This window comes from Molossus molossus, unplaced genomic scaffold (assembly GCF_014108415.1).
Source record: "Molossus molossus isolate mMolMol1 unplaced genomic scaffold, mMolMol1.p scaffold_m16_p_10, whole genome shotgun sequence".
In the NCBI taxonomy this organism is placed as follows: Eukaryota; Metazoa; Chordata; class Mammalia; order Chiroptera; family Molossidae; genus Molossus; species Molossus molossus.
Genome location: NW_023425345.1, coordinates 69,887,332 through 69,912,659, shown reverse-complemented (window position 1 = coordinate 69,912,659; position 25,328 = coordinate 69,887,332). Strand labels below are relative to the sequence as shown.

The following is a 25,328-nucleotide window of genomic DNA, read 5'->3' as shown; positions in this document are numbered from 1 at the left end:
GGTTTGAAAAGATTCTTATCTAAGTGGTTTTCTGAAAAATATTTCAAGGCATTTTTAGCAAGACTGAAATCTGGTCAAGTATAGTTTCAATGTTTCAGCATTCAGAACTGAATCATACATATGGAGTAATTTTTTTCATCAAAACAGAAGGAAAAGCTTCCTTTATTGTTATAGTAGCACAAAAGACATCACTTTCTACATATTTCCAAATGGTTGTTATTTCTTTGTGATGCAGAAATTTATATTACCAAGATTAAGGTCTTTATTATTTAGGTTAAATGGATCATTTTTACAGGAATTAGTTTTTAAAGCTCATTACACCCAAAGATTTCCATTATGATCTAATTTGAAATGAAAGTAAACAGAAATAATAATTTTGTTCTGCTAAAATAGAAGTCACTGTGCTTCAATAAAATATCACAAAACACAGTTACAGAGAGATAACAAATTGGCTAGAAAGCATGACTCATGAACAATTATCAACCATGTGAGAATCCATTATTAGCTCATAAAAAATCATCTTTGTCTATGAGGGGTAACTGGGTGTTTTCTCATCCAGAGATGGTATATTGTTGTCTGCCTTGAAAACACTCCACAAAGCAACCTCGTCTGGCAATATCACAAAACTTAGAAATATACACACCATGTGAATTTTTTTTTTTATTCTCACCCGAGGACATTTTTCCATTTTTTTGTTGTTGTTGTTCAGATAGAGTGGGAGGGAGAGAGAGAGAGAGAGAAACATTGACATGAAAGGGACACATCGACTGGCTGCCACCCACACAACCCAACCAGGGCCAGGGACAAACTGCAACCGAGGTACATGCCCTTAGTGGGAACCGAACCCGGTTCTCCCTGGACTGCAGGCTGACGCTCTAACCGCTGCGCCAAACCAGCCAGGGCCACACCATCTGAATTTACATGTTAATATAATACAGACCGACTATCTAAAATTCAAAGACAGTTACTATCACATTGACCTCCGGATTAGCTACAGAAATGAGTCTAAGTCATAAGGAATTAAACATGATGAAGTGGTCTGCTTGACCTGGTCGCCATGGGTTCCTGGAAAAACATCAGGGAACCGAGATGTTTCATGGAGAGAAGACAGTCAAATGATGCACTTGAAAGTCTACAAATAGTTGGTTGACATTTTAAATTTCTGGTGTCTGAGGGAGATCCAGCCTGATCATGTCCACAGCCGCTGTAACACTGACAAAAATATAGGAGTTTCTTTCCTGTGACATAGGCCATTCAGTGAGACTATGAACATTTAAATATATTTAAAATTTAACTCACATTATTCTCAGTAGTTTTTACCTAGGTTACATTGTTTACTCAGTCAGGACCCTGTCTCTAGAAAAAAGAAAAAGCATATGGACACTCCAAATATACTGCTGGGTCAACCCCAGGTTCTGGCTCCCAATTTCCTAAGCCCAAAGCCCCTCATTGTCTTGTACGGACACGACAAGTGGCACAGAGACCTGAAACATGGCATCGTGAAATCCTGTGACGCCACAAACAACCTTTGATTTATTGACAAGGACATCTAGGATCTTTAGCACAGAAATGTTCCCTATGAGAATGTGGTACTAAGGCTTTGCGAGAAGCCGGGTTTGAGAGATTAAAGAAAATGCCTAGAGGAATGAGATATGTCAGTACCCTAGTGGGGCTCTCGCCCATTTTCAAGTTCCCCAGTGTGTCCGGAGGCATAAGCAATCATTTGACAACTCTAAAGTCAAAAGCCCTTTGCCAATAGCACTCATAGAAAGGAGCTAAAAAGTAAAGTTCCATAAAAATACAAAACGTACAGCATACCACATGGAAAGAGTTCAGGGTGTTCTACTGATAGAAGAGATAAATGTTTGCCTAAACCCATTTTACAAGACTATAAATCCTTTTCTAACACTACAGTAGAATGGTTGCATTGAACTAACTGCAGAATTCATTCCATAAAATAAGCTTTTGTTCCACTTTGAAGGTAATACAGGAGTGGGCAAAAGTAGGTTTATAGTTATGAGTATATGAAACAGAGTTTATTTTTGTATTATTAGTATTTATTCTTGTATTATATATTTTTCCATATAAATAACTGTGAACCTACTTTTGCCCACCCCTGCAAACAATTTATTTGGGGAAGTAGATAGGTTCATCATGAGTGATTAGCTAAGTAGTCATTTTGTTTGGTAATTTAATATCCAATCTTGTGTCCTGTTTATTTTGTTAACATCCAAATATCATCACCAGATTTGAATTACTAAGTAAATAACTTCCTATTATAGAGACATCCAATACATTAGTGATACAGAAATGGAACTCACAATATGAAAAAGTATAAACTATAAAAGATATTAAAAATATTTTCCAGTGGCCTAATAATGTGTATTATTATAAAAATTATAGAAAACTATGGTTTGGTGACTTGATAAGAAAGGTATTCACAGGCCCAAGACTAAAGCCTGGTGTGATTAAACAAAAATGTAATGTCTTTTTTTTAATGGTACTTTTGAAAAAAATATGAATAAAATAAATTGTAAGATATATGAAAGAACGTTTCCTCTCAAATACAGGGGTTGGCAAAAGTAGGCATACAGTTGTGAGTATGAAAAACACAGTTTATTCTTGTAGTATTATTTATTAATTATTACATAGTTTTCTGTACGAACTGTAAACCTACTTTTGCCCACCTCTGAATAAGTTCACGTGTATGGGAAAGTGCATTTTTAGGATAAAAAAATGAAAAGACTAATTTGAGTTGGTATTTAAGATACTTATCTGATCAGAGTAGGGAAAAGATGAAGATAATTTGGAGTCAGGAGAATTTAGAGTTAAGCTGAATGCCTTTGGGTGAAACTATTACCTCTGGAATTTTAGATTCTTTATCTATAAAATAGGAATAACAGGTGCTCATTTTTCTACACTGGCTTGGTATAGGGATTTTTAAAACCATGATAATACACATGAAATTTATTTTAAAGAGCCATAAAATGTGAGTTATTCTAGCTTCTACTATATATAAAACATAATAATTTTTACTAATAATACTTTCATAAATATTATTAGTTTTGAAAGGCATTTCTTGGGAAATAAAATTAAAGTTTGAGTCATTTAGGGAATAATTTCTTGCTTTTTTGAAATATAATATAATACAAATAATCAGCCCCTTAATTGTTTTTCCACACATTAAGTTAATATTCTTTTGCAAATGTGTTTCCGTTGGAGTATTTTGAGGGAACTGAGCATTACCTGTTAATCGGAAAAGAATTGAGCAGTTTTATAATGTATTTCCAAGTTATCACTAGTTCATTGGAAAGTTAACATTGAGAAAATCAATCAATTGAACAAATATTTTCCTGATTTGAAACAAATTGCACTGGAGTTATAAAGAGAAATAAAATTCAAGTATAGGAAAGTGACAGCCCCACTAATAGGTGATTTATTAAATTATTAGGTTATTTGTGTAATAGTTATAGCCTATGTGTTATTTTATAACTCTACAAATGTTTTTTTTCAAAATATGTTACTTTAGTAAAATCACTGTACTGCTGTTCTTGTTTAACAAAGATATGCTGCTCTAACATTGTTATGAAACACTGTAACAAATACTTCTCTAGAATGCTAGTACGGGAAGACATGAGATCAAAGATAGGCAAAGTGTTTTTTCCATATATACACATAAATTGTTAACTGAACTTTGTAAATGAGTTCATTTTCTTAAAATTAAAGAAATTTCACTCTTCTTAGGTCAGTCATGTTACATGTGAATAATTATATCTTAATTTATATTTCTCTTATACATTTCACATATGAGATTTTTCAAAGCAATTTATACATATTAAATATTGAATACAATTAACTTTTAGAAATAATATCAAATTTTCATTGGTTTCTTTTTTTCCAAATATTTTTTCCAGGTAATTTATTTGTCATTCATTTATTCAACAAATATGTGTTGAGTATTTATTATACGTCAGATACTACCTAGATACCAAGAGACCATCAAAATAAATTAGATTTTTTTTTAACCTTACCCGAGGGTATTTTTCCATTTTTTGTACAGATAGAGTGGGAGGGAGAGAGAGGAAGGGAGAGAGAGAGAGAAACATTGACGTGAAGGGACACATCGAGTGGCTGCCACCCGCATGACCAACCAGGGCCGGGGACAAACTGTAACCGAAGTACGTGCCCTTAGCGGGAACCGAACCCGGGTCTCTCCAGACCGCAGGCCGACGCTCTAACCGCTGAGCCAAACGGCCAGGGCTAAATTAGATCTTTTTGCTCTCCAGGAACTTGTCTACTTAAACAAAAAATAAACCACACATAAAAGTGAACACAATGAGTACATAATAAAATCTTACTCACACACAGATAAGGACAAAGCATGTGCACATATGTATAATACCAACAGCAGAAGAAATAATAGAGACAAATCCATCTTAATGTTGAAAAGGTAAAAATTACTAGAAAGTGCCTAAATATGTGTCAGCCCCAGAGGGTTAGTGAAAGTAAGAGAACGTGGTAATGGACGAGCAAAGGACTTGCATGGGAGGGAAGAGGAGGTGGCTGAAAGGGGGCTAAGAGAAATAGGAGAAATCTGTGTGGGAAGTAAGAAGGAAGGATAACTGCAAGCTATGATCACAAAATAACTTGTTTGATGACATACCCCTGGGAGAAGAATGGGAGTCTTACGTTTTTCTAGACTAACAGCTTGCATTTTGAAATTGCTGAACTTTCATTGCTTTAACTTAAAAGCTTTTTTTAAATCTCCTTGTAATTTTACAGAAAAAAATTAAATACCTCTATCAAAAATGTGACTGTTATTCTCAGAGCTGTCTTGGATCAGGTTTTAGGTTGTAATTAGAGTTCTCATTTAATCACAAATCAAGTTTCAATTTTAACTAAAATAATATTCAAGTTACATAATCCAAGACAATAGGGTTAATCAAGTCAACCTTACATCCTGGATAGATTTAAAAACAGTTTTCCTTCATTTTCTTGAATTTACTTGGGGCTGTGGTCTAATTTGTCAGAGTACAGAGTTCTCAAATAAAATTTTAATAAAATTTTCATTAACAAAAATGCTATATCACCTTGGTAGAAGTATTAGAATTATTTCTATTCCTCTTTCAAATATATATATATATATATATTTTTTTTTTTCTTTACTGATTTTAGACAGAGGAAGGGAGAGAGAGACAGAAACATGGAGAGAGAGAACATCATCTGGTGGCCTCCTGCATGCCTCCCACTGGGGATTTGACCCACAACCTGGGCATGTGCCCTGACTGGGAATTGAACCAGCGACCTCTTGGTGCATGGGGCAATGTTCAACCACTGAGCCACACTGGCCGGGTATCTTTGTGGTCTGTAGCTGAAGCTTTATATTTCCAAAAGGGTGTAGATGCCCAATCTGGGCTCTATATTTCTTATGTTAAAATATGGGTTGATAGTGCTTTTAATAGTATTTTGTCATGTGAACTTGTTAAAATCAGATTCTTGATCAGTAGATTATATTAGATCCTCCAAGTTGTTGAGGTCTGTTATTTTGATATGCTATTAGGGACTTTTCTAAATGATGATTAATAGCAGGGGAAGAATGGTAGTCTGTACTAAGAAACAGGTACTACATAGTAACAAAAATTAACTAACTATGGGTCAAACTTTTTCCACAAGGGAGTGAAAATTAGTTCATAGGAAGTGAAAAAAATCTTACTCTCTTTATCAATAAATCACAAATACATACAGCACACTAACAGATATACAGTATATTTTAGTATTAAAATTTCAAGAGAGTAGTGATTAAGAAAAAAATATCTAAAAAGCTCATTAGAGAACAAAAATGAAAAAAAAGGTTGAGAAATACAGTTCTGGGTAAACAAATATTAGCAAATTCTACTCTAAGTTAAATTAATTCAAGACTTCTTTTGTTTTCCTTTCATTATTGCTAGGTATTGAGGATCAATCATAGGAATACATTACATATATACCCCAAAATAAGTTGTGGAATGCTTGTTGATAGCACATAATATCTAGTATATGGCTAAAAATTACTAAATATTTTTCACTTAATGAACTGTTCACAGTCAAAAGAGAACAAATGCTTTATGATTTTCAACTCTTTTTTTAAAGCATGTAACTATGTGATAATGACATGATTTCATTCAGTAACTGTCAAACCCACCAATACCAGAAACTATATTTAGTTTTCTCAAATAGTAAGATTCCCCCCACTCATAATAGACCTGTTCTGCTTTGGGTTCATTACAAAATATCTATCTAGATATAGATATAGATATAGATATAGATATAGATATAGGTATAGATATAGGTATATCTATCTTGAAAGCATGATAGCAACTACAGTGAAAGAATATCCCTTTCATAATACAAATAAATAATGTATATGAAGTCATTCTAGAAATAATAAGTAGGATTACTTCATTTGTTTTAACATTAAGTATTCAGAATTTCCCTAATTCTATACCTGCAAATACATTCTACACTGAAAACAAATCCCAATCTTTTAAATAGAGAAAATATAGAAAAAAAATGTATTCATTGTAATTTTTAAACTATTTATACTTAATGCCAGGACTCTAGACCAACCATCATTAAAAAAGAAAGAAAACAACAAAGATACCTGCTATCGCCATTGATTTCTCAAACTCTTTTGCACCTTCTGTTCAATGTTTTGAAATATAAAATCTAAATTAAGAACATATTCAAAGAAATCATGTCATATTTTTATTTATGCTAGATACTGTTAGGAACAGGAGATGCCAAGCATGAAATGCTTGAATCTGCTGTCAACTAAGTGGAAAAGTAAGTATTGACAAATAATTAATTAATTACAATTGTAATAGATGTAAAGGGTACAAGCTGCTATGTCATCATGTAACAGAAAAACTAGACTACAAGGATAAGAAAAGCTTTCTGTGGTAGAGAACAGAAATGGATGATGGCTTGCAGTTAGCTAGACAAATAAAGCAATAAAATGCAAACAGCCCAAGGAGGGAACTGTGACATAAAGGGGCACAATGCCTTTAAGAAACTGCAGAAGACACATGTCTATATCATACTGAGTAAGAGAAATGTACCTTACCGAAGAGGACAAGAGTCAAGTCACACAGGGCTTTGTCAACATGTTATACATTTTGAACTTTATCTTAAGGGTTCTAAGTAGAGAAGTAAAATGATCAAAAATTCATTTTTAGAAACTCACTTCAGCCACTGTGTGGTGAGCTGATTGGAGTTGGAAAATGTTGGATGAGAAGAAAATTACAATAGTTCAGAGGAAATAAAGTCCATGGAGATGGAGAACAATATTCAGATTTGAAAGACAATAAGGAATAAAAACAAATGGTATTTTACAATTGATTAGACGGGAGTAGAGATGGCAGGAAAGGGGTCAGGGATGACTCCAAAGACTCTGGTTTGAACCACTGGGAAGAAAGCAAGAGCAAGTTGTGGAATGGGGAGCATGCTTCTGGGAATGCTTTCTCGGCCGCCAGCGTTAAACAGCAGCTGTTCTGAGAGGCCAAACAGAAAACCAGTAGAATGATGATATTCTCCTTTGCCTTCACTGGCAGCAGGATCTGGAAGAAGATGGAAATGCCTTAGATACCAAGGAAAGAAGCCATACCAAGTCCAACGTTAGATGCAGATATCTTGTGCCTACGGCTTCCACAAACACTGAGAAGAAAGCAGGCAGGAACTGGTGGAACTGGCCATACCTGCAGAACATTCTACCTACATTATGAGAACAAAATTCCAACAGGATACACATGTAGGTGGAAAATTAGTGGCCAATATTTTCAGAGTGGTGAGGTGAAAAGTTTTTTATACTTCTGGGAGGAAATAAAAAGTAATTTGATAATATGTATAAATATTCCTATAATAGATATTTGTCACTTTTTTCCCCCAACATGTATCTTTTTCTATTCCTCTCTGTATTGAAGAGGGGAAGCTTAGATCCCAAATTTCCAAGATTCCCTTGCCAGCTAGTTTCTGGTTAGATTCTGCCAATAAAGTGTGGCAACTACAAAGATGTGTGCTTAGATCTCCCTCAAAAGAAATCTGCAAAGAACCTAGCTGACTGATGGTCTCCTGTCGACCCATCATTGGATCCCAGCAAGGCCACACCTTCCCTGGGCTGCTGCCAGTCAGTGACTGAGCATGACAGGAATACTACAGGCTGGCTTTTTTGCCCATTATGGAACTCTGTCTACGGGGCAGCCTTTGTTCAAGGGCTCCACATTGGCCTGGCCAAGACTTTTTCAAAACTGTGCTTAAGTGTGAGGCTTTCCCAGGTGTCAGAGCTTCCTCGTGGTTTGAAGGCTCACCCCCACCTACTCCTGTTCCCCCTCTCTTTGTACTTCAAAAGTGGTTTCCCCGCAAATCTTTTGCACATTGAATTCCATCTTGGAATCTGCTTCTTGGAGACAGACACTCATAGGAAAGAAAGACTAAAGGAGGAAACAAACCATCTATGTTTTCTGGCTTCACATTACAGGGAGGGTAATGTGAATGCCTGGGGGCTTTAGCAACAATAGCAGAAAGTCTACAGCCTCTCAAACTCTTGCAGTTTCAAGAAGGACTTGGTTCGGTTCCAGACTTCCTGTTCAGGGCTAGTGGAAGTGGTTCCTGAAGCAGCAGCAGCGTCTCCGCAAACTCAGCAGCAAACACCCTCAAGAACTCTAGGTAGCACAGCTTCTCTTTTTGCTCTTCCAGGGCTAGGGGCAGTGATAGCTTGAAGCAGTCACCAAGGTCTGGGGAGTGGTATCACCATTCCCTGCTTCCTTCTCCAGCCCTTGTCACACTTTTATAACCAATTCCCTGGTTTAAACTTCCCTAGTGTGATTTCCTTTTTCCCGAGTGAATGTCGAATGATACAAACTTCACCATTTCAATTTTTCACCCTCAAAAATTCTCATTTGTGTTGACTATGTAAACAAATGGAATATGAGCAAAATGTATTAATAAATATAATTAATTATTAATATTAAATATATACAAAAATTATTGCCCAGATGTTTTCATATTGGTATTAACAAAAAAATAATCTTTAAAAAAATCTAAGAACAAAAGATTTTCTTAAGTAATTTAGGGTATATTATTATAATGTTTTTTTCATGCCCCAATTGAAATCTGTGTTTATGGATAGTTTGCAGATATAGTATAAGTACATATCATTTACTGCTCATTATACTGCTAAGTGAGGGGAAATGTAAAGTTGAATTTCTACTTATCATAGGACCCATTAAGTTCCATTCTTAGAAATGTACCCTGGGGAAATTTTGTACATGCAAATGAAAACACATGTACAATAATGTCCACAGCAGCACTGTCAATAATAACCAACAATTGGAAAGACTCAAATATTGTCAATAACAATGAACAACTGGAAAGACCCAAATCCATCAACAACAGATAAACACATCACAGTATATTCATACAATGTAATTCTTTGTCACAACATGGGTAACTCTCAAGAGAAAATGTTGATGGTAAGAGGAAAATCACACTGAAAAGAATGTCCATCTTAGGATTCCATTTTTTACAAAATTTCAAAAACAAGACCCAACAATATCTAGTGTTTAGGCGTAGCCAGTCAGGAAAGGGGTCCCTCTGTGGGAGGAGGGGCTGTAATCAGGGAGAGGCATAAAGAGCTTTCCGGGGCTGACAGTATTCGATTTCTTCTCCTGATCAGTAATTGCACAGTTTGCCTTATAATTATTCTTTTGAGTACACATATGGGTTTCATGCACTATCCTGCAAACAAGAGATATCTTAAAATATAAAAGAGACTAAAAAGATCAAGCTATGGAAGGATGAACTCCAGGAAACAGAAACCTAATCTGCATAATTGAAAGCAGAGTCACCAGCAGAGCGGCCCCGTCTCTCACATGTATAGTCTATCTCAATAAATGTATGAATAATTAAATAGGCGAATGAACACCAAGATCCCCAATATGTTTAATATGCTCATAAATTAGGTGTCCAAATGCCATCTGATCATTTTTATGTGGAAAAATCATGGGTGACTTGATTTCTCTACTCGGCATTTTTCTTTCTTACCCAAGTTCTCAAATGAGCATGTATTACTTTGAAAACTCAATAAAATGTAGCATAAAATGTGTTGATAAAAGTCCAAACTTGAGTCAGTTTATGTTATGGCCAGTTTTCTTTCTCTTAGGCCATTAATCTGATTGTTTTTATAAACAAGCTGCTTAAAGCTGTATACATTTTAAATCAGGGTTCTTAAACTTTGGTGCACATCACAGTCAGCTACAAATCAGCCCAAGAGAACCTAGTGATGTCCTAGCTGAATCGGATCAGACAATTTTAACTGTAAGAAAACCAGCAGTCCGAATATGGCCTTGAGGATCTGCTCCACCCCTCTCCTGGCTAATGGTGGGGGGCAGTCCTTGCTTGTTGCCCTCCAGACAGTGACTTATTTTAGCTCCAGAGCATTCTCTTCAGTTCCTCTCCCCATGCAGATCTCAGCTCAGATGTTCATCCCTGGAAGAGACTTCCCTGACCTCTCTCCATCCATTTTACAATTTATATATTCTTATCCTGAAATTTTATTTTTATAGCATTTTAATGCCATTCATAAGTAAATATTTATTTGCCCGGTGATCAGTTTAATATTTTTTCCTTCCCAACTATACTTTCATTTCCACAGAGCATGAATTGTATTGGTTTTGGTCACTTTAATATCTTCAGAACTGGACCTAACACCCAACACTTAACAGACAATACATATTTTATTTATTGGACAGTTGGTTTGATAAATGAGTAAATTATCAAATGAACCAATAAACAAATGAAGTGCTACCAAAAAAAAAATTAAATGGCTGCTCTCTCATCTAGGCTTTGAACTAAAAATCATCTTCATTTAAAATTTTGTTTTTCTTTGAAAGCAATTCCATTTAAACAAAATTCTAACTCTCAGATTAGCCATTACCTGGTATGGCAATGAAGACCGCATGTATGCAATCTCAGCTAACCAAATGAACTTTTTGTGGTTTTTCTCTTTGTGTATAGCTCTCACCTGTTTACATCTTTCACATTAAATACAGATCGGTTTCCAACCCAAATATCCAAAGACGGCTTGTGATTTTTAGATTTGATTTGGATATGATGGGATAACAGGCAAGAAAACATCTCAGCCTTGTAAGATTAATGACTATATATTTTTCTGTGGAGAACATGGAGTTCTTAACTGAAATATTTCCTCTCTGGTCCCCAGAATCTGAAGCTGTACTTAATAATTGCTTCCGAGGGGAAACACTGCTCATACTTCCTGACTGGCTGTCACCCCGCTCTGAGTTAACCACCATGCCCCCCAAATGCCCAGCTCAAAACAATTGTCAGAATTCAGGACCGAATCTCTGTGGCGGTTTGAGCAGTAAACTAATTCATCTGTGTGAGGAATTTTCAGTTCCCAAAGCTCAGAATATTTTATTAAGCAGTTGACATTTTATGATTTTCAGATATCTCAAGTTTCAAATCCAAGTGCTCTGGCTTTCTACAAGTGTTTCTACATCATGTTTAAAAATCAGAATAACACCCTTCTGCATCGGGTTGCTCTTGAGAGCACCATGCCGTGGCGCTGGTGTTTGAAGAGCTATGGATTCTGTTCTTTCATCTCCTGCATTCACCTGTCCTCTCGTGGCTTACCTCTCTTTCTTACCTGCTCTGTTCCATGCACACCACCCTTCTGGCCATTTCTCATCGTCTGCCAGCATGCTCCTACTTGAAAGCATTCACACTTATTGCTGCTCTGGCTGGAACATCTTTCCCCCAAATATATTTATGGCTGGCTCTACAGGAAACTTTAGGTCTTGCCTAAAATCTTTATTTAAAATTACAATCTCCCTTGAACACTTCTTATACCTCTTCATTCCTTTATTTTTTCCCATAGCATTTACACTGTAAAACTTTTGTTTTTCATTTTATGACCTGACTTCCCACCTTCGGGACACAAACTCCATGAAGACAAAGATGTTGTCTCTTTTATGTTCTGCTATATTCGCAGCCCTTATTGTAGGTGGTCAAAAATTAGTGAGTAGAACAAACTTTCCATCAGAACTATCCGGTCTAAAATCTTCCTGTGGAAACCACCAATAGACCCTATGGGCCTCGGAGGACTGCTTCCCAGAAAGGGGATGCTTTTACCAGGGTAAAAAGTGAGAGTCCTGCTAGACATAAAGATACTACTGCTGCTGGTCAGCCCTATAGACAGCAAGAAAAGAAAGGAGTTGGGTCCTGGCCTGTGTGGCTCAGTTGGTTGGACATCATCCTATGCACTGAAAGGTTGCCTGTGTGATTCCTGGAGAGGGCTCATGCCCGGGTTACAGCTTGATCCCTCATAGTGGGCCTGCAGGAGGCAGCTGAGGGATGTTTCACTATTACATCGCTGTTTTTCTCTCCCTCTCCCTCTAAAAATCAATTTAAAATATCTTTAAAAAAATAGAAAGGAGTTGGATACTGATGTGGCAAAAGACCCTGATGATCATGAAGAAGACAATAGCTCCTGGGTACTGGGACAGGGAAGAATATGTTAGGCTCTCAGATGATCCACTGGGTATTTCTTGGCATCATCATGACTAATTATAATTAGAATATGTAAGTACAATAACCACGGCATCAACTATAATAAATGTCACAAATATACTGTTGCGCAAAACAGAAAATCACAGAAAAATACAGTATAATACTATTAGGTAAATTCAATAACCAAGATTAAGCCATATGCCATTTGGAAATATATACATACATGGCGAAATTATAAACAAAAGCAAAGAAATTATAATCACAAAATCTAGAACAGTAATTATCTTGGGTAAGCAGCAAAGGAATGAAATCAGAGTGGCAGATATGGTCTCAAGAGTATTAGAAATGTTACTTCCCATTTGGGTGGTGAGCACACTGGCGTTCATGTTATGAACATTCCTGAAATGCACATATACATTACACTTATTATTTTAAGTGTAAAATAGTGTAAACAAAAGTGACATTTCATAGGGAAAATATAAAGGAAAGAACAAAAAGAAGAGGGGAAGGAGGATAAGGGGTAGGTATAGAGAAATTTTTCCTAAAATCTTCATCCAAAATATCAGTGGCAGTGTGGAAATGAAACTCCGTAACAGCACACAATTCTATTTTCTATAATGTACCGGGCTTGGCACTTTAAGCAGGTTTTCTGAGACATGTAATCTCTTATGTTCAAGAAGTATTTTCTTGGAAGAAAGTAAGTAAACATCTTAGTTTCAGAGTTAGCATAGACCATAACAACTTAAAAATTCTCAAAAATAGCTTTAAAAATTGTGTGCAATATTCTCTGTAGGGCAGTCTCTATGTAGGATTCTCTTAGACACCTCATCACTTGGCTCTAGAGATGGAAAGCATCCTTCTCACAAACCCTTGGTTCACCAGGCTGACCCCCTCCCCCGCCCCCGCCACCAACAGTTCCTATGAATCTCCCCATCTTCTCTCAACGTTTTTTATAAGCTGGGAAGGGGCACTAGGGTGACCGTCCCTCTTGATAGTATAGATGACATGTCTCTTGTTCAGCCCAAGGCAGGGGCCTGGGCCCGGTGGTTTTCAACTCTTTTTAAAAGGTGAGTATTTAGACTTCTGGTCAAGATGGCGGGTAGGTAAACGCGGTATCGCGTCCTCCCACAACCACATCAAAGTTACAACTAAACTACAGAACCACCATCATTCAAAACCACCTGACATCCAGCTGAATGGAAGTCATACAACTACAGAATTTTTTTTAAAAAAAAGCAGCTACATCCAGACTGGTAGGAGGGGCGGCGGCACGAGGGGCGGCGAGACGGGCTGGTCCCACACCCACGTGTGGCGGATAAAAATCAGGAGGCTCCCGCGGCTGGGAAGGTCCTTCCTGAGGACTGAGGGGTCCCTGTCTCACACCAGGTGCCACGCTCAGGGTTCCAGTGCCAGGAAGAGAATCCCCATAACTTCTGGCTGGAAAAACCAGCAGAAACTGAGGCTCAGGGAAGCTGAGGCGGCTGGAGCCCCAGGCAGCTCCCTAAAGGGCCCGCGCACGGACTTATCGGACTCTCCCCCTCTAAGCTCGGAGGGGAGGCAGCTCGAGGGGCACCAGAGACATACAGGGAAGAACTGAGCTGTTTGGCACTGGAGCGAGGACTGGAGAGGGGGCTTCCTCGGGGACAAACGTGCTGTCAGAGGCCTTTGTTCCTTTGGTGAGCCCTTCCCAGGGGCGGCAGACAGAAGCCATATCTGGGACTCCAGCAACCTGGCTCACACTGGTAGCCCCGCCCTGCTGACTCCCTGAGGCCCCGCCCTGCCCCGCCCCACACAACTTTCAAGCCCACCCAAGCTGTTGCCACTTGCTTAACCATAGGATTGGCCTGTCTTGGATCCTGCTTCAGGTTTTTCCTAAATTCTTTCAAACGAGCAGCATCTGGTCTCAGCGAGCCCCATACCACTCATTAAGTAATACACAGAAACAAACACAGGGAGGCAGCCAAAATGAGGAGACAAAGAAACAGGTCCCAAATGAAAGAACACAACAAAACCCCAAGAAAAGAACTAAGTGAAAGGGAGATAAGCAACCTAACAGATACTGAGTTCAAAATACTGCTTATAAGGATGCTCAATGAACTTAGTGAGAACCTCAGTGAACTTAGGGAGGGCCTCAAGAGCATAAAAAAGGACCACTTAGAAATCATGGATACACAGTTAGAATTAAAGGAGGCATTAACTGAAATAAAGAATAATTTACACAGCTTCAATAATAGAGTAGGTAAATCCAAGGAGCAAATCATCGATTTGGAATATAAGGAAGCAAAAAATCCCCAATCAGAACAGCAAAAAGAAAAAAGAATCCAAAAAAATGAGGATAGTGTAAGGAGCCTCTGGGACAACTTCAAGCATGCCAACATTCGCATCTTGGGGGTGCCCGAAGGAGAAAAGAGAGAACAAGAAATCGAAAACCTGTTTGAAACAATAATGGCAGAAAACTTTCCTAACTTGGTGAAGGAAACACACATATAAGTCCAGGAAGCACAGAGAGTCCCAAACAAGATGAACCCCAAGAGGCACACACCAAGACACATCATCATCAAAATGCAAAAGGTTCAAGACAAAGAGAGAATCTTAAAAGCAGCAAGAGAAAGGCAGCTAGTTACCTACAAGGGAGTTCCCATTAGGCTGTCAGCTGATTTCTCAAAAGAAACTTTGCAGGCCAGAAGGGAGTGGCAAGAAATATTCAGAGTGATGAAAACCAAGAACCTACAACCAAAATTACTCTATCCTGCAAAGCTGTCATTTAGAATTGATGGACATATAAAAACTTTCCCAGACAAGAAAAAGTTAAAGGAGTTCATCACTACCAAACCATTATTATATGAAATGATGAAGGGTCTTTTTGAGGAAAAAGATAAAATGTATGAACAAACAAAATGGCAATGAATACATATCTATCAACAATGGAATCTACAAACAAAATGAACAGGCAGAACAGAAACATTCTCATAGATACAGAGAACATTTTGTTGGTTGCCAGTTGGGAAGGGGGTTGGGAGAATGGGTGAAAAAGGTGAAGGGATTAAGAAGCACAAATTCATTGCTAGACTGACAAACCTCAAAGGGAAAGGGGTTGGGGGGGGGGTGGGAAGAAATAAACCAAAGAACTTATCTGCATAACCAATGGACACAGACAATAGTGCGGGAAAATGTGGGAGGGGGGCGGGAGTGGGGAGGAGGGGGTCAATGGGGGAAAAATGCGGAACATCTGTAATACATTTTACATCCAACAATAAAGATTTGAAAAAAAAAAAAAAAGGGTGAGTATTTAACCCTATTTCACCTTTAAATTTGGTCCATTGTTGCCAATTTGGAGGCACAGGAACTAACGTCCTGCTCAACATCTTTTACTAATACAATTATTAAAGAGAATCTAATGTTTGATATGTGGATCAGTGTGCAGTATTAAAGAAAAAAAGAAAACTCTAAAATATATATAACAAACACACACAGGGAGACAACAACAGGATTATGAAATATAAAGACACTCTTTATAAAATTCATACTTTGAAAGATGACTCCCTGGTTTAAACACAGGGGAGAAAGATTTTGTCTGGGAGGCATTCTCCTTCACAACACATCTTTCCTCCCCCTGGTGTTAATGGTCCAAGTAATGCTAATTAAGTGCACATGTGTGACTAATTTAAGTGTTACAGAATACAAGGTGATCTTAACCCCCTTTCACCCCAAAATCAAATAGGAAAGGAAGTTGCTAGCCTCTAGAATTTACAAAGGATTGAGAATTGAACTGTGAAACTATATTTCACAGAAAAATCTAAATTGACTTCTCAGGTTATAAATAAATGATCACGGTAGGGACAGTTCCATTTTAATTCATTGGGAAAGAGGTAGTTATTCATTATACTGAGTCTTACGATCAGGAAAGAGAACGGACAGGACATAATTTTGAGCTGTCAAGCTTAAAACGTGTATAAAACAAATACCCTCACGTTGTTCTATGGAAGAATTGAGCCTGCTAAATATCAGACTAGATGCAGAGTCTAAACGGTTGTTACAAAGGTACCCTGGCGTGAAGAAGTATGATTTACAAAAAGCACTGAAGGAAAACTTCCATATATACATATTGGTGAGATACATGTCATTAAAGATGAGCTCATTACGAGGAGGACTGCAGTTTGAAACTCATCTTTGTTACATGTCAACTCGACATTCTGACATCACTCTCTAGGAAATGAAAATGACGGGAACATCGAAGTCACAATTTCATACTCTATGAACATTAATTGCAGAAATGGCAATTGTTCCAGAAACATTTAAATAGTCATGCGTCCCCAGTCAAAGCCATAGTAAGGATAACCATCTCTGCATTTAATTACTTAAAGAGAATTGCCAGGGAAGACCCATATCTAGTAAAATTAATATACCCCACTGAAGACAGACCACAACAGTTTGTGTTGAAAGGAGTCACCTTCCACAGATGGCTGAAAAAGAACACAAAAGAGCTTACCTTTATGATGGTTTGCACTGGATACAACTTTTCCCCACAAGGTTACAATAAATATTATTATTAGCAGTTTTCCTTTTGTTGCTTTCTGTAAGTATCTCTTACTCATCCTGCAGATAAAAAACAGTAAGAAAAATCCTGAGTATGTGAAACCATTGCTTTTCCATTATAATTATGCTACATTTGAAATTTTTTCATGATACCTTAACACATTTAACTCCTGGAAATTGCATTTCTCACATTTAAAATGCTGCTCACTCTATGTAAACTATGAAGAGAAAAATAAAGTTTTCCAAAGTACCTTCATATGATGCAAGAGATTAAGAAAGGTTCTGCCTCAGTCAGTCTTCATTCACTTAATAATAGCTTAAATCAATTGGGAAATAGTACCATTTTTCTCTCTAGACATACAAATATAAATTTAACCTATTCACAAAATCCAAGGCATAGTTGTTTGAATAATCTTTAAATAGTGACTTATTTTACATTTGTTCTAAAGATAACTTCTTCAATGCCACGTCAAATAGCCAGGGTAAGCAGTTTAGATAAAATGTACTAAATGAATTCCTGCACAGAATAAAATTACTTCAGATCTACTATTCCTAATGTGCTTTTTAAAAAGTCACGTGGTACAACAGCTTTCTTATTGTACATCACTGCTGCTGGAGATACACAGATGTTTTAATATTGTTGGACTCCACTATGCTGCACTTATCAGAAGTAAGAGCAAAATAGAAAAGCAGAGAGAGAGAGAAAAATACTAACTTCACATTTTCAAGTTGAGCCCACAAAACTAAGAAATATCATAATAAAATAATAGCTACTTATAATAAAAGTTCAGCACCCACCTTCGCTAGCACTTTATAGAACATTATTTCAATGGCTTTTCAGAACAAATTTGGGGTGTTGTTATATCTATCCCCATTTCATAGATAATAAAATTTAGGAATTTGCCTGAGGTCATGTTTAATAACGAAATAAAAATTCAAACCTAGAATTGTCTAATACTAAAATCCTTACATTTCTACATTGCTGATACGTAAGCAAAATGGATATAAAATAGAGTCATTCTGCATTTATTTTTGAGGGAGATAAAGTACATGTCTGTCACTCTGTGTTTCCAGATTCATTCTCGCTTGATCTACAGATTCTTGCCTTGGTTCCACTGCAAGCCACTTCATGAGGTCCCTTCCTGCCCTAGCATGATTCCTCCTGGATTCTCCAACTTAACTTTTTCCTCACACCTTTGTTTCCAATTTTTCCAGCTCCAAAAATATGACTCAGTGGTAGCAATGATGGCCATACTGATAAATGCATGAAAAAAAAGTACTATATTATACATATTTAATATAGATATATGTTAACATATGTTAGCCTCGGGAAGTTGTGCACATTCATTCAGATGTGGAGAAAGCAATGTTGTATGATTAAGAACATGGACTCGCCCGGCCGGTGTGGCTCAGTGATTGAGCATCGACCCATGAACCAAGAGGTCGCCGGTTCGACTCCCGGTCAGGGCACATGCCCAGGTTGTGGGCCAAATCCCCAGTGGGGGGCATGCAGAAGGTGGCCAATGGATGTTCTCTCTCATTGATGTTTCTATCTCTCTCCCCCTCTCCCTTCCTCTCTAAAAATAAATACAGAAAAAAAAATGTTTTATAAAAAAAGAAGAACATGGACTCACTTTTGAGTTTGAGGTTCTGGATTTGAGTTCAGGCTCTACCAGCTTCTAATTGTGTGATTTTGTACAGGTTTCTGGATCTCCTACTTCAGTTTCTTCTTCTGTAATATGGAATAATGCCTGTGAAATGCCTGACCCACTGGTTGGCATGTATAAGGGATCAATGACTTTGAGATTAGAGAATGTTCAGTCACTTGGATGTTATGTTCAATCCTTGGGTACATGAGAAGACAGTCCCATTTATGTGGTGAATGAAGAGAGTTCCAATGGTATCAATAGCTGGAAGTCCTCTGTGTATCTTACTCTTGTGACATGTCAAGATGCTGTACAAAGGGATCGGTGCCTAACCTTTTAGATGAGACTCTTTGGTTTACAATTTGACTCTGCCTACTGACTATATGACTTTGGACATATTACTTTATAACTCGGAGTATTTTTGTTGTCACTACAATTAGAAAAATAATAATATCTACCTGATAATGTTGTAGGTATGAAGACTAAATAAAGTAAGCCATGGAAAGAGTTTAACACTGTGCATAGAAAGTAGCAAATACTCAATAAATGTTAACCCTCACTATGATCATAACTTAGTTAGACCAGCACTTTCCTAGGTGTGCCTTGTGAGGCACAGAATGTTAATTCAGTATTAGTGAAAAACATAGGGGCAAACGTATTTGTAAAATTCTGGGTTCAATAGCCCTGGCCAGTGTGGCTTGGTGGTTGGGTGTCATGCATGCACTGAAAGGTTGCTGGTTCAATTCCTGGTCAGGGCACATGCCAGGTTGTGGGATTGATCTCTGGTAGGGTGTGTGCAGGAGGCAGCAGAACAATGTTCATCTTCCACGTCAATGTTTCTCTTTCTCCTTTCCTCTCTCTCTCTCTCTCTAAAAATCAATAAAAAATATTTTTTAAACATTCTGGATTCAAAACATTTAACCAGAATTTTTAAATAGGAAGCACATCTGAGTGTGTGGTATTTTCCAGAAATTTCTCTCCACAGAGTAACATAGGATACTAGTGTCCTCATGAAGCTTCTTATAGAAATAACCTGATTTAGTATTCCCCCCTCAGTAGACAAATGCTCATTTTAAATCTTATATTCTATTGCCTTTGTTTCAACTCAGCTTTCTTACTAATTTTGTTATGAGACCCTACTTTTCCTCAACCATCCGGCCTCCCCTTTTTCACCAAATTCCTGCAACTTTATTATACTGCATATCATCTAAAAGAAAGAGCAGTTTAGCAAAACTCATCTGACAAGAAGAGCTGCTTAGCATAATTCTTGATAATAGCTTTCCCATAGCAAATGGTCTCTGCTACAAGGTCAATGACCCATGTATTTTCCATCTCACACTGCACCCACCAAATGGGATGACAAAACTGACAGCTGGTCAGACTGATATCTAGACATATGGAAATGGAAGCACCCACAACGTCCCAGGCTGTCAAACTAGAAAAAGGAAGCAGAATGAACGTCAACATTTGGAAGTCTCTACAGACCTCTGCCTTCTCTTTCTCATACCAACCCCATCCCTGACCAGCCAATTACCATCTTCTCTTAACACTACTTTTTCAGTATCTCCTAAATGTATACACTTATTTCCATCCCTATGAATACTGCAGTTCAGACCCCCAAAATATCTCACAGCCTGCGGCCCCTTCCCTGGCCTTCCTGCCGCCAACATTGCTGCCCTTCAGAACTAAAGCCAGGGTCAGTGACTGCCTCTTTCATGATAATATTTGCAGTATTTAGTTCATAAGTGCCTGATAAATGCTGTCGACTGAATGGAATGCATTCTCTGTGCTGTAGCCACATACGTAACTAAGATCATGAGACACCCTTCATAAGAGTAAAACCTTCACATGCTTCCTCTCTATAGTAAGAGGGGGGAAAGGCCATAACCCTTAGCAAGGTGTAAAAACCTGTATCAGGGTTTTTTTGAAAAACTGTTTTTAACTGATTACGTCTCTAACCTGATTTTGTGCTGTTCCTCCCTATCACTCTATTTCAACTCTATGTTCCAGCACATCTCATCTGCATGTCACCTGAAACGTATTAGCCACCCACCCTACCTCCCATCCCCCATTGGTCAGGGTGCAGGTTAGATTTCTCCCATAGGATTTGTCCAAGGCCATGTTGAGCACCTTCTTTATGTATAAGAGCCACTGGCCACACTGTTATAATTTTTAGCTTACTCATCTTCATCCCCCACTCTAATATAAGGTTCCTAAAGATAGGGGCTGTGTCTAATACATTTGTGAATGCCTAATGCCTAGCCCAAGGTTGAGTTTAATAACTGGGAAATGAGTATTTGTTGAATGTTGGTGCTGCCTTAGAGCCCAATATATTGTGTAGTTGTCAATGTGAGGAGGAAGAAGTGTGTGTCATTCCTTTAGCCTGGGATTATGAAAGGACAAACAGGAAGAAAAATGTAAGAAAGAGGTGGGAGGGGAGACCAGAAAGGCACACTAGAAAAGAAGAAAATAAGAAGGGAGAAATCCAATCCATAATGAGTTTTATTCTGATTTTTAATACTGATCAAGCTTGAGCAAACTGAAGTGTGATGGAGAATTTTTGACAAAGGGGCAGTAGCAAAGACAACAAAGCTGAATGGCACCTTTCTTCCTGACCTTGTGTGGGAGCACAGGAGGGGCATTCGCTTCCCATCCAACCTGCTACCCACCAGGTCCCAGTCTAAAATTTCCCACCCAACACACTTTCAGAATTGTCACATCCATCTGTAAAAACAACAAAATTTAAATGCATTTTTTAACAGCAAAAACTGGGCGGGGAAAGAAACAGGAAACTGGCTGATAAATACACCCAGAGAAGGAAACCTTGACGTTGCTCCGCAGCTGCCTGCAAGGAGCAAAGGGAGCAGGGTAACTGAGGAGTGGTGACCTTCGTAGAGAAGGGTGTTGAAATGAAAAGTTGTCCAAGTGGAGGGCTGGCAATTCCAGCTCCAGACTTCCTCCCACTCTTCTCTTCTGCATTTCATTTCAGTTACACTCACTGAGATAGAGACTTGTGGGTGATTTAGAAACCTTTCCCCTCCCAACCAGTGCTAACAGTGTACTTAGTTGTTAATAAGCAAGAATTGAAAAACTGTTATGCTACTAGAAAAATAATTTCCCCATTAAAACAGAAAGTAAGCTTGACTGGTCTAAAGCAGAGAAAAGGAAAAGGAAAAAGAGGAGAATCTTATATAGAAAGGAGATCACAGGTGGGTCTAGACTCTATCCACCTGGCCTTTCCTTGAGCTTAAGTCACTTCTGTGGAAATAAAGGTCATATAAGGCAATAAAAGTTTCTTTAGGACACTTCTCTACATTGATCTAATATTCAAACCAACCTGGTATTAATTAATTACAATGGCATGGACTTTAATAGCCAAAACTAGTACAGAAATTAACCCTTCAGGTAAAATACTCCAGTTGCTAGATAAGGCGCATTTCTTTTGTTTTCATAGGGATCAGAATGATCTTTACAAAACGTAAATAAAATCACATTACTCCACCTCACACCTTGCGTGAAACCCCAGAATTTACCTACCCATTGAAATGAGAGTCAAATGTAAATTTCACACTGTGGAGAAGGCTGAACCGCCCCCCTCTCTGACCTCACTTCACATCCCTGTTCCCTCTGTCCCTTGTGCCAAGCTCCATTTAGACCTTACGCTAAATTTTAGCTCTGCCTTGAGGCTCTTCCTCCAGTCTTTGCATGGTGGTCAGCTTCTGTTTATGATCGTCTCCACAAAGAACACCTCCTGACCATCCTGCCCTCTAGGGCCCAAGGACACCCCCACTCCCCCACAGCCTGTCTTTCTCCCAATATTCTGGAGTACTTAATTATAATATGAAATTATCTTATTCACATATTGCACATTTAAGCATTTATTTTCTTTTTTTCTCCCACTAAAAATGTAATTTCTAGGAGGGCACATCCTATTTATCACCGCTCCAGCAATAGAGCACTATCTACAATGTTCAATATCTACATGGTCAACGACAAAATGCGTATATAGAATATATAATCATAACAGAATAGATAAACCCTTTTAAATGGAAAAGTTTCATTACTTCTTTTCATTTAAACAATTAAATGTCTATCATATTCAACAGCTCGGAATGCCTACAGCAAGAACGGTACACACATTGGTGGAGTGATACAATATGAAGTGAGAAGAGGAGGAAGTGGGGATGAAAAATGGAAAGAGAGTCTAGATCAGTCTTTCAAGAAAAACAGAAGAAGGGAAGTAAAGGTAGTGTGGTAGCTGAACGGATTTTAACAAGGTGATGGGAAAGAGCCAGAGGAAGTTAAAGATACCAAAGTGAGGATAGACTATGAAGACAAAAAGTTTTTGTAAACTTTTATATTCTGAAAGTATAAGTTATTATTACAATGTTGTTATAATGACAAGAAGTTATTGTTATTATTACTTTTTAAAATATTTTATTACTTTTTAGAGAGAAAGAGGAAGGGGGAGGGAGAGAGAGAGAGAAAGAGAGAACACATAGATGTGAGAATGAAACATCGATCCGCTGCCTCCTGCACACCTCCCACGAGGGATCGAGTCTGCAACCTGCACATAAGGCCTGACCAGGAATTGAACTAGCAACCTTTCAGTGCATGGTATGATGCCCAACCAACTGAGCCACACCAGCCAGGGCTGTTATTATTACTTTTAATTTCCACATTTTATATAGAAACAAATGTATCATCCAAAACTAAATCATTCTTTGTGTGCTGCTTGGTTATCAGAATAATCCTACTAAATAGATATCTAGAGCCATAAGTTTCACTACACTTGGTTTTATCCAATGATAACATTCAGTTTGACTATCATTTTTTGTTTTTTTTATCCTCACCCAAGGACATTTTTCCATTTTTTTTGTACAGATATTGTGGGAGGGAGAGAGAGGAAGAGAGAGAGAGAGAGAGAAACATCGATGTGAAAGGGACACATCGAGTGGCTGCCACCCGCATGACAAACCAGGGCCAGGGACAAACTTCCACCGAGGTACGCGCCCTTAGCGGGAACCAAACCCAGGTCTCTCTGGACCGCAGGCCAACGCTCTAACTGCTGAGCTAAACTGGCCAGGGTGAGTTTGACTATCATTTTATTATAAAGATTATGACTGCATCTAGGATATCCAAGTTATTTACTGAAACAGCAATTATCTTTGAAGTAGATAGATAGCAACGTCACTATTGACATTAGATGATAGATAGATAGATAGATAGATGATAGATAGATAGATAGATAGATAGATAGATAGATAGATAGATAGATGATAGATAGATGAGAGAGAGAGAGAAGGAGAGTGAGAGATTAAGTAGATATAGATGTGTATTAAAGTATAAGGGACCCCTGTATGTATATGTTTGTATATATAAGAATATAATGTAACAAATTTAAGAGATAATCATGTAACCCTAGCAATAATCCTACATCATATATTATATTGTCCAGAAACTGAGTTGGTCAATTCTAGTCATTTTTATTATTGCTATTTATTTTGCTTTTGTTTTACATCATCTATCCAATATCACCACATTATAGAATTTCACACCACATAAATTACTTGAACTAGAATCTTCCTATTGAACAATTAGAATCTGGACTTCCCATATTATAAACTTCATCAAAAGTTCATAGAGTTGGATTTTCATATGCCAGTTATATGATTAACCCAATTAGCTCATATTTTCTTAGGTAAGTTTAGAACAAAGACTGAAATCTAAATCAGTTTCTCAACTTTTTCTGAACTGAAACATCTGTTTTTAAATCCTCATCTTTTTTGATATAGCAGTGTTCCATGATAAATATACTTTTTGGATTCCATTCTGTTAAAAAGTCAACCTTGGAGATTAAGCCAAGAAATCTCCATTGGTTTCTCAAGATTCCCTGGCAGCAAATACAAGTCTCATTTAAGAACCACAATTGTCTCCTTTCTTCACCCAAATTTTACACTTCCATTTATTTTCCAACAACACTGCAATCTGGATGGTTACAGAAACCCAGGAGTGCACTTGATTCATGCTTAGCAATGTACAACCAAAGTGTTGATTTTGTACAAATGTCTTTTCCATCTATAGACTAAAATAACAGGACATAGAAATGCATTGTCATTTAAATGATTTCTCTAGAAACATACACTATTCTAAAACTCTAAGCTCTAATACCCAAAACAGACAAAAATGTTATAAGCAAAATAAAATAATCATTTGAAATTATGAGAGCACTAGAAAGACATCTGAAATGATCAGGGTTAAACTAAACCACAATGCTGTGCATCTGTTATTACAACTGAATCACTTAACCTCCTTTTCTATCTATAAAATGGTAATGTTGTCTATTTTCTCTAAGAGGAATGTCATTATAATAAACAAAATCATGTGACAGTTTGGATTTAATAAAAGACATGTGAGAAATCAGAGGTGTTACTATTTCTTCAAAGGTCCAACTCTCAGATCTTGGGCGTGTCAGTCAAAAATACCTGCCGGAGTGTGATCCCTGCTTCAGCACTTAATAGTTAAATGAATTTGTCAACTTTACTTAACAACTTGAGCCTTCATATGGAATGCATTAATACTATT

At 37.6% G+C, this 25,328-nt stretch overlaps 1 protein-coding gene across 1 annotated transcript in view; it reads right to left on the bottom strand.

Annotated features, from left to right (window-relative positions):
• Positions 1-25,328, bottom strand: part of TAFA2 (TAFA chemokine like family member 2) — a 477,447-nt gene that overhangs the window by 120,381 nt on the left and 331,738 nt on the right. Inside the window, exon 2 of the mRNA XM_036252400.1 lies at positions 17,051-17,157. Coding sequence (XP_036108293.1) covers positions 17,051-17,156 — 106 coding nt within the window. The 5' untranslated portion in view covers position 17,157. The remainder of the gene's footprint in view (positions 1-17,050; positions 17,158-25,328) is intronic.